Source organism: Cynara cardunculus (genome assembly GCF_001531365.2).
Source record: "Cynara cardunculus var. scolymus isolate 2C chromosome LG 14, CcrdV1, whole genome shotgun sequence".
Classification (NCBI taxonomy): domain Eukaryota; kingdom Viridiplantae; phylum Streptophyta; class Magnoliopsida; order Asterales; family Asteraceae; genus Cynara; species Cynara cardunculus.
The window spans coordinates 3,348,172-3,359,265 of record NC_037541.1 but is presented as its reverse complement, the minus strand read 5'-3'; the positions used below and the strand labels follow the sequence as shown (position 1 = coordinate 3,359,265).

Genomic DNA, 11,094 nt, shown 5'->3' with positions numbered 1-11,094 from the left:
TCAAAACCAATAAAGAAAACTACAAATTTGACGGATCATAAGCCATGAAAAGACAAAAAAAGATGGGTTTTAGAATGAAATTTCAACTGCTTACCCTCTTTCTTGTCCAGAAACTCAAAAAAACTCAAGAACATATTAATTCAAAACATATTATACGGTGTAATTTGGACAGCCTAACCCCAAAATATATAGTATATATATAAATAAATAACTATAAAACTATAGATCGTAAATATTAAAAATATTTTTTTCACAGTATATATAATATATAATAATATAATTAAGTCAAAAACTATTCAATATTGAACTAAAAAACTATTCAATAAAAATGCATTTTTTAAACATGTTTTAATTGATATACGATTATGTATGTTAATTTGATAAAGGTTTAAAATGAAACATTTAAAAGTAAATGACGTAAAATAAATTAATTAATTAATTATAGGGGTATAAAGTATAAATTTAAAATTATAATTTAAAAAAAATGTGAGAGGGTGAGTGTATGTGAGGAGAGGAGGGGGTGAAAAAGTGACTAAAGAGTAGTATAAATGGTATCTTGGTCATTTAGAATTTTAAAACTTTAAGACTTTTGTTAAATTTGCTTAATAAGATAGTATAGATATATAGAGAGGTTGGTTATTATACAACACTTGACATTTGTGCAACCAATACAACCCGATCTCAACCGTCCATTTCATTTGATTAATATGTGATTTCTTAAAAAAAAATTCCATAATATAAAGTATCAATCATAATTAATGAATCATATTCATCTTCTATAAATATTCAAATCATAATAAATGAWCTMTCATCATTTCCATAAATATCTCAATATATTGGGTTGCATTGGTTGTACAAATGCGATGAGTTGTATTTGAAACAAACTCTCTCTCTCCCTCTATATATATATATATATATATATATATATGAAAATACCATGTTAATAAATTTTGGTATGCTTTCATGAAATTCCCAAAGATTATCTGGTTTCTTTGAAGCATATGATGTGAGATAATGGAATAAAATTAGTGAACAAGATAAATATATTAGTTTTGGAAATTAAATTAAATATGTTTAAAATATTAAATATGTTATAATTTAAACAAAAAACACAGAGTACCAATTCATTATTTTTAATTATATTATTATACTGTTTTAAAGAATAACTAACTAAAAAATACAAAAATAAATAATAAATAATAAATAATAATTTAATAATTGGGAGGTGAATGAATTCTCTTTATCAACATGACAACAATCTTACACACTCAAACAAGTAACTATTTTTTTAAGATATAATTATTTGCATACACATAACAGAAACAATCATATCAGATCCCAAAAGATATTTTAAAATCAAATTTTATATTACAGGTTCAGATTTATTTAAAAATATATATATATATATATATATATATTAAGAAACACTCTAATAACCATTTATCTGTATAATATGTATGTTAATTAATATAAATAACTCGTTACAATTTGTTCGATACTTTAAAGATCAGCTCATCGAAGAGAAAAGTGAGAATATCAAAATGCAGTTATATGAACATCGACTTGATAATTTGCCTGGTGAAAAAGCCAGCAACAAGCATACAAACTCACTCTCATGAGGTAGAGGTAGAGGAAGGCAAGATTTATTAGGATGTTCTCTTTATTCCTTCTACCTAGAAGGAAAGATTCTGCTTTTACTATGATGAAAAGTTTTCAATTTTTATGATTTATCTGTATATTGTACAAATGAATGGTTAACAATATGTACCTCAATTTTTCATTTTTTAGAAGGTTTTCTCCTAAATTTACCTCCCCCCCTCCCCCCCTCTCTCTCTCTCTATATATATATATAACGCGCCATGTGTCACAAACATTATAAAAGATGAATGTGACACGTATCATGCTCTTGATTATCTCCCAATGCACAATGAAACTAGATTCACAATTGAACTTTTTTTTATCGTTATGTATATATATATAAACTTTATTTCTTTTATAAATTATATGATTGAAGCGAAATCAACTCCTGAGCAAATACGAGCCCATTGAAACTCATAAATACCGCTCATAGAAGGTCGAGTTTTAGGCAAGACAAACAAACCAAATGTTAGGCAAACCGATTGTCAACAATGCAAAAAATACATAATTCCAACTCAAATTTTTCGAACCTAAAAATTATATTTTGTTTTGCAACAAATCGAAAGAATAAAACTTGTAAACTTAGGGGACGTTTACTAAAGACTTACTTGATAAATGTTTAATGCATAAATTTCCTCATTGGATGAACATGAGAAGGACCAATAATCTTACCGTGTAAGAGCGATGAGAATGATGAAGAGTCTTACCCGGTAAGTGAGGATGACGACTTTTACCCAAGTAAGCGCTTACCAAGTAAATTGTTACATTCGATATGTTTTGATATACTAAAATCTTACACATCAAAACAAACTACAGTATTAACTTCTATTGATAAGCGCTTACAAGATAAGCATTTGGGTAAACGACCCCTTACTCTAAGGGGCCGTTTACCAAACACTTACCTGGGTAAGTGCTTATCAAGTCACATTACCTCATCGAATGAATATGGTAAGGACCAAGAATCTTATCCGGTAAGAGCGAGACAAAGATCATGAGTCTTATCCAGTAACTAAGGGAGACGACTCTTACCACGGTAAGTGTTTACCGGGTAAATTGTTGCATACAATGTCTTTTTGGTAGACTAAAATCCTATCCGGTAAGTAAATAATAATGTTAAAATTTACCGATAAATACTTACCGAATAAGTTTTTGATAAACAATCCCTAAATATGACGTAAGATAAATGGTATTATATTATTACATTTATGTAATAATATTAAATATATCAATTATCTATAAAATTATAAAATAACCAAAAATATTGATGGATGGATCAACTAATCCAAGCATCCAACCCACATTATTCAATTCAATCCAGGTATTTTTGACTTTTGGAGTTTAAATTTAAACCAATCAGATACCATCGTTGTAATTTATGTTAAAATTTATATCTCAATAAAAGCAATTAAAGTTTGTTAATGCTTTTTCTTCATGTAAATATATAATAGTATTTAAAAATATACATATATTATACACACACACAAATTCAATCATTATAAATTTACATAAATTCATTTTTAAATTTAAATAGATAAATAAAAAATAAAATGGTTAATATAATTAATTTAAATTCATTTGTCTTCAAATGAACAATAATTCATATCAATTCAATGTTACTTCAGAGATTTACTCACGAAAATGCCTTCCAAATTAAGCTCTTCATCATCAATCGAATGAATTCTTCAGTTCGAAAATGGTGATTCCATCTCATCTCATCTTCTTCAAGTTTCCAGAAAACCAGTCATCCTAAGCACGCAATTCCTAACTTCACTTAAATCTCTTCCTTTCAATGTCCTTCCCATACCAGAGCAAACGGAAAACGCCATTTTCTCCGCCACCCGCCGCCGCAGTACCATCACATGAGGCGGAATCATTTCTCCTTCTTCGTGTTCGAATAAACTCGGTTCCATTACATGAAACCACGAGAAGATCTCCGGTATGTTCACCGCCTTCGCCTTCGCCTTCGCCTTCTTTGTCGAGATCTTCTTATCGATTTTCTTCCTCTTCGCTCCTCGTGATTCCTCTGAATCTGAATCTCCAAAGCATTTGACGAAGCAATGATGATCACCGTCTTCATAATCATTGTTTCCGGTGAACACAACGTCAGATTCTTCAAACTCCTCCGCCATGACCGATCGGAAATCGATTTCAGCTCAGATTCAGTTAGTTTCGTGAAGGAATTGGGGATTGAAGAGTCGAAAATGGTGAATTTATAGAGGATTAGAATCGGAATCGGAATCGTTCCGAGTACTCAATCATTCTCTGTCGTTTGAGTGTGGGACCAGATTTCTCTCTCTAAAAGTCTATATTTTCTCTCTCTAAAAGTAATTGAGCTGCCTAATCTAATATACAGCTTAGCTTACTCGGCTTACTTGTGGCTCACGTAACTCTGTACAAGATAACCTGCATGAGGTACAACTTACGCTAGTTGTTATTCCTTTGTTTGTGTTTATTATGTATACAAGTCAACTTGCATGGAGTACAATTTACACCAACTTCAATGGATATATCTGCTGCTAATTTAAATATCAATTTTATTATTAATTAATTTTTATGATATTTTTGGAAAAATATCGTTTTTTAAATAAAATATGAAAAGTTAAAATATTTATAAAAAAATGTATTTATCGTTACTCTATTTTAACAATTTTAACTTAATTAAATTATTAAAATATTTTATATATTTAATAAAATATTTTTTATAAATATTTATTTTTAATACATCTTTTATTGGTAAAAGAGAAATAAGATTCTCTCTCCTGTATAGAATTTGTAGAGATTTCTTTATATTTAGAGATTTTTATATTGTTTCTACATTTTCTATTTCTCAGTACCATATAACATAGTTTTTGGAGCACAAATCTCCACTAAGGGGGTGTTTGAGATTGTTTATAAAAATAACTTATTGACTTATTTCGGTGTGGTACCAGTAATAAATATTTTTTAGTGTTTGGATAAACAACTTATACCGGTGCCAAACCTGTAATAAGAAGTTTTTAAAAAAATAAACCCTTCTGATTTATAATAAGTTGATAAGTGCTTTTATAGAAAAGTATAAGTTGTTTCAAATAAGCAATCTCAAACACCCCTTAAATAACCAAAATTTCTATTATAACATAGCTATTGAAGATGTTGAGCATCTATATCATATTCTCAGAATTTTCTTCGAAATAGGAAGTTGAAGAGCAAAAGCTTCAAAAAAAATATTACTGTACTTCCATTTCCAACAGATTCCGTTTTTGAAATCATAACATCGGTTATAATATTAAAATATTATTTCTCTCTTATATATCTGATTTCATATGCTCTTATTGGTGAAAATCGTAAGTAATTATTTTTAGGGGATTCCCCATATTTGAAGAACTTTTTCTATCTTCTACATTTTTCATTTTGCAGAAGGTTTTGGAGAATCTGTTGGAACAAAAAAAAAACACCCAAAATCTTCATTAACACCATTTTTGAGAAGCTGTTGGAAATGTTCTTATTTGATAAATTTCCAACATATTTCTTAAAATAAAGAAAATAGAGATTTTAGGGATTTTGGACATGTTTTTTGTTCTAATAAATTCTTCACAGAAAGTGGAAGAGAGAGTGTAAAAATCTCTTTTAATATATTTTCATCAACAAAAAACTTTGAAAATAAATATTTAGTGAAAAATAATATTTTATTCGATGAATGTAATATTTTCATAATATATAATCAGTATTTAAATCTTTAAAATGATGAACCTGGTACAGTTGAAAAAGAATCCTGAAACTTATTAAAATGTTAACTAATTGAAGTTTTTTTAATCAGATAAAAAATAAGTTAACTTATGATTATCAAAAAATGACTTGAATCGTTACTTTTTGAACTTTACAATAATCATTCTGTAAAATGTATTGTTGTATTTTTTAATTTCAGTTACGTATTCAAACAAAAACTTATTTATTAATCATATCAAATGTATTTTAAGATCATATCAATCACTCCACTATATCACATTCATTTCATGGATATCCAACCCGCTATGTGAACCGACTAACAACAGCGCGACCACCTGTTTTAGGGTAGTCCGGACTCGGAGACATCGTATTTGAACCTCCGTGGCCATAAGAGAATTTTTATTCCTTCTTGGATTTGAATCTGAGATCTACAGATATTTTTGATCTTTTGAGTTCAAGCTCAAACCAATCACTACAGGGCGACCACCTGTTTTAGGGTAGTTCGGACCCGGAGACACCGTATTTGAACCTCCGTGGCCATAAGAGAATTTTTTTTCCTTCTTAGATTTGAACCTGAGATCTACAGATATTTTTGATCTTTAGAGTTCAAGTTCAAACCAATCACTACAGGCCGACCACTTGTTTTAGAGTAGTCCGGACCCCCAAAGTCACCGTATTTGAACTTTTGTGGTCATAAGAGGATTTTTATTCTTTCTTGAATTAGAACATGAGATCTACAAATATTTTTGACCTTTTGAGTCCAAACTCAAACCAATCAAACACCACTTTTGTGGTTTAGATTTAAAAATTATGTTATCTATGGTTGAAACTTAACACTTATTTCAAAACATATATAAAAAATATTAACATTTATTTTAAGACATAAAAATATATAATTGAAAACTCTAAAAATAGAGTAACCTTTTTTTTTCTGGTTTATTAATGTTTTTTACTTTTTAGAGGACACAATATAGTGCATGGTCACATGGGTCTATTTTGTCAAAAAGAAATGTTGTGGGACCAATATGCAAAATTTCCAATTCAATTTGTTTCATTTGAAAAGGCCCATTATAACCAAAACTAGCCCATTAAATATGGGCAAACTTTTGTGGGCCCTCCCATATTCATTTTTAGGCAATATGATCTTTCATATGATAGAACATCGAGATTTAGGGGCTGTTTACCAACACTTACCTGGGTAAGTGTTTATCGAAAAAATTCAAAACTATCAATTACTTATTGGGTAAGATTTTTTAGTCCACCAAAAAAGTATCGTATACAACAACTAACCTCGTAAGTGCTAACTGTGGTAAGAGTCGTCGTAGCCACTTACCGGGTAAGACTCTCAGTCCTTACATTCGCTCTTTCCTGGTAAGATTCTTGGTCATTGCCATATTGATTAGGTAAGGTAATGTAACGTGGTAAGTGTTTACCCGAATAAGTGTTTGGTAAACGGTCCCTTATTCTGACTCTTCTTTAGGGTCCAATAGAATTAATCGAGATGAATGTAAACCGATTTAGACATTTACTGTTAAAAAGATATTATATGTTATCCTAACAAGTGTTGATGACTCAATCAATTAACAAGTCATTTGAGCTTAAACTTGGTAATTATCGAGTTTTAGTCGATTCTAAATACAATTAAATCATGTTCAATATAACAATTAGTGACGTCAAATCGACATGCTCAAAAACCCTATTAAAAGTTTCTCACGAGCATACATTTTTTTCTAGCCAATTGTGATTATGAATCATACAATTAAAACAGTACTTACTGTTAGCATCCGACTCCATTTTTCTCTTCTTTTTTCTCTATTTTAGAGGATAGTTTAACATAGCTGTTCGAGCAAACCTTTTCCAAACCTCAAAAATTTCTAAAATAACACAAATGCTGCAGATGCTCTTATTTAAAAGCATATTGTAAAGCAATAATGGATTTTTTTTTTCAAAACGACACCGGTTTAACATAGAAGACAACAAGAAAGATGTCATAGTCAGAGTAATTATAATGCTTTGGAACTTATGAAAAAAGCATATGATATTGACACCATTGGATGAAGATTAAGGGTTTATGCGGTTTATTCTTCACGACAAAACCCACAATTTGTTTCTTATTATTGATGTACGACTTTTGTTTGTACCTTTCCTTTTCTCCCCTTTTCGAACAGATACAAGGTGGATCGTATGGATCTCTCCAATCTCTACCGTCAATGTCGTTAATTAGTATCTAAAACTTATTTTTATCGATATGAAAGATATTTTTAGGTATTTATCAATGACTGAGCAAAGATCGGGTCAACCGTTGGATGGATCTTCCCCCTTCTCTATTTCAGTTTGTGCTTTTTATCCGAATACACGACATATTATTGGGTTCGATCCCAAACCCCTTCATTGACCTCAAACGTTGAGTGAACCAAAAAATATCTCATTATATTGACATCTTTAAAAACTGGTTCCATATAAGACTGAAGATCGTTATCAAATTTTTATCCAAATATAATAAATTAAATATATTGAATGTTTTTAAAGAGATTTGTTTTGTGTGCAAATCTAAGTTTTAAAATGAAAGAAAAGAGAAAATAAAGGGTTGCAAGTAAGAGATTGACAAGTGTCACAAGTACTATGGAGAAGCTTAAACGACACGTGGAGGAATAGAATCTCCAAACTGGCCGTCATCTGTGAAGACACGTTGCCCTAATTATTATAAAGCCAATGGATAAGGCTGTGTGTGTCCATTCTTACAAAAGAAGCCAATCAAACAATGTCTTCCATTTCGTCAAACAAATAAGAAAGATTAATGAGAAAGATGTTGTTTGACGGTTGTTGAATGATTTGATGTTTAATAGGTGTTTATGATATAATATAAAATGAAATATAATTGTCTGGTAATTATTTTCAACGAAATTAGGGCTCTGAATGATTATGGGAAACCCATGATAGAAAATCATTCAGTGGATTTTGGAATCATTAAGAGACAAACCCCTTTTTTTGTCAAACAAGATTCGCCTCTTAACGATTCAGATATTGCCTCTTAATTGAACTATTAAGAGGTAAACAAACAACCTCCAAAATGATTCAAATTCATTAATTAAATATGATTATAATATTAAAATAATAATTATTTATTAATAAAAAAATTCAAAGAACAAACTTTCTAAAAATAAAGAAAGCGAAGATTTTTGAGAATTTTTGACCTTTTTTGTATCAACAAGTTTTTTAAAATGAAACAAGTGAGTGCGAAATTATTTAAATTTGAATAACTCACATAAAATATTTGACAATTACCGCTAACTATAACATGCGTGGCATGAAACTCGTCTCCAAGAACGCATCAATGTGAAATAACATTTTTTTTTTTGAATCATTTAGTGGTTGAGGTTAGTGTGGGGTCAGAGATCGAACCTCGGACCTGTCTTGTATCTGGACAAAGTCACCTGATCTATTTGCCAACTGAGCTACATGTCAGAGACAGCTCGCCTAAAATATTATCATGAGAAAGAAATAATTTTAGTTCCTAGATATAAAAACCATGTAATCAAGAGTTTGAGATCTCTCAACCAAACCCTTCCATGGAATCTTTCCAACTTTTAAAATCTAAGCTTCTAAACACCAAATCTTTGTACCCCCTTAAGATTAATCCACAGTAGATGTTCTAGATCTGATATCAAAGCTCCCAAAAATTGCATCGAGGAGCAGAGGAATAGAGAGGGGAAGAAAAATGAGGTTAAACCCTATAATTTGGACATTTAAAACGCACTGGTCATTCGGACTTAAGTCGCATGGCTAGTCGCCCGTTCCCCAGGGGTGAACTTCAGTGAGTTGCACGACCCAAGCCACAACCTAAGTCGTGCGCCAAGTCATGTGGACCTCTGTTTCGCAGCCTTTCTTTCGTTTTTCACAATCCGATTCAATCCCCAATTCTTTTCACATGATAATTATATAAAAACCTCGTTTCCTTGCCATCTTGTATGCCAAACGGTCGTGAAAAAAGACTTTGAAATCATAGGTGTTACACAGATGCTTTTAGACTTCTATTTACATCTAAGAACACATGAAAATGAAACATACTTTGATTTCTTTTTATGTAACACCGTTCGGTCTATATGTATGAGATATCAGATATTGGTATAAACATAAAGATCTTGAGTGTACTTTATAAAAAGTAGAACTCAGATCAAAGTACGTTGTATTTTCATGTAAATTTCATCTTTATCTTCACCCCCCCTAAAAAAATTCAAACCCTTCTTGAAATGTTTCTTTTTCGTGTTATTTATGTGATGCAATCAAGGTCTAAAACGGTACTTGTCACTCTCAAAGTTCGATATTTTAAATAGTACTTGTTATGAAAGCCATAATATGCATCCAAACAGTGACACAACACATTAACTATAATAAAATATCTTTTAAAACTTTTGATTTAATTTTTATTTTCACTTGGTATATGCCTTTAACCTAACGGTATCGTGGTCATTGGCCTCCTAGGAGGTCAGAGGTTTAAACCTCACCAAAGATAAGAAGAATGTGTGAGTTTATTTGTTGCATTTGGCGTATATAAATATTATATACTTCAAAAAAAATTATATCGATCATAGTGGCTGAACACATTGAAGACTATGACCATCTCGTTTTTAGGGACTAATAATCGTAAATACCGTTATGCATAGTTTTCCAATCCTCCGGTTTAAGATGTTTAAGGCTTGTCGGTGGTTGATTCTACTGAATGTCTATATGAGATGATTCAAACCGTTGAATGAAAATAATGTTATTGATATTATTACTTAAAATATAAATATGTCGTATTTTAATAGAAATGGGAAAAAGTTTGAAAAACACGAGTATACTTTTATATTTGAAGTGGTTAAGTCGGTGAACATTTTTTGAACAAATAATTCCTTATTGAAATTTAATAAATAAATCCTTAAACTTATTGACGAAAAATTCGATCCTTGAACTTGCTATAACTTTAAAAAACCAAGGAAATTTCGTATTTTAAGCTAGGGGTGTTCGCGGTCCGGTTTGGGCGGTTTAACTCTCAGACCATAAACCAAACCGTAATGGCGGTTTATAAAATTTTCAAACCGAACGGTTTGACATCAAGTGTCCAGATCGGTCAAACCAGACCACGAAAAGGCGGTCTGGTCTGACCGGTTTAGGCGGTTTGGGCCTTTAATGGACTTTAAATTTTAAACTTAAAAAAACATATATAATTTACAATTTTAGATTAAATATCCATTTTGATTATGTTAGATGTTAAACTTTATGTTGGACTTAGATATATATTTGAACCATAGTCCATAAGTTAAAAAAATTGGGTTTGCTAATATTAAAATAAATAATTAAATAATGTATGTATGTATAGGTGGAGGTTCAAACGAGAACCCCTGTGATTTACAAAAACGCGAGAACAACTCAATAACCACAAACTTTTTTAATTAATAAATTAACTTTTATTATATATAAATAATTTAATAAGGGCAGTAATGTAATTAAGTAATTTTTATAATTTTTATTTTATTTTAATTAACCATGTTTATCTTCACGTTTTCACGTCTTCTTCTCCTTCATTCATGTGTCTCCAAATCACACCCATATCACACCAAATCGGTAGTCCATTTTTTAAGTTAACCCTAGCCGAACGGAATCCTTGTGATAATTGTGTGATAATCACATGATTATCACACCCAAATCACACCAAATCATGTTGATATAAGCGATAATGTGATAATTGTATGATAATCACATGATTATCAC

General features: G+C 30.3%; 1 protein-coding gene across 1 annotated transcript; it reads right to left on the bottom strand.

The window, feature by feature from the left end:
* Positions 1-3,359: 3,359 nt before the first annotated feature.
* LOC112526869 lies at positions 3,360-3,767 on the bottom strand. The gene has a single exon (XM_025137296.1). It carries the CDS (start codon positions 3,765-3,767, stop codon positions 3,360-3,362), a length of 408 nt encoding a protein of 135 aa, XP_024993064.1.
* Between the last annotated feature and the right edge of the window lie 7,327 nt (positions 3,768-11,094).

What these genes read in the sequence shown, in the direction of transcription:
- LOC112526869 (XM_025137296.1), bottom strand. Translation starts at nt 3,767, where the DNA reads ATGGCGGAGGAGTTTGAAGAATCTGACGTTGTGTTCACCGGAAACAAT.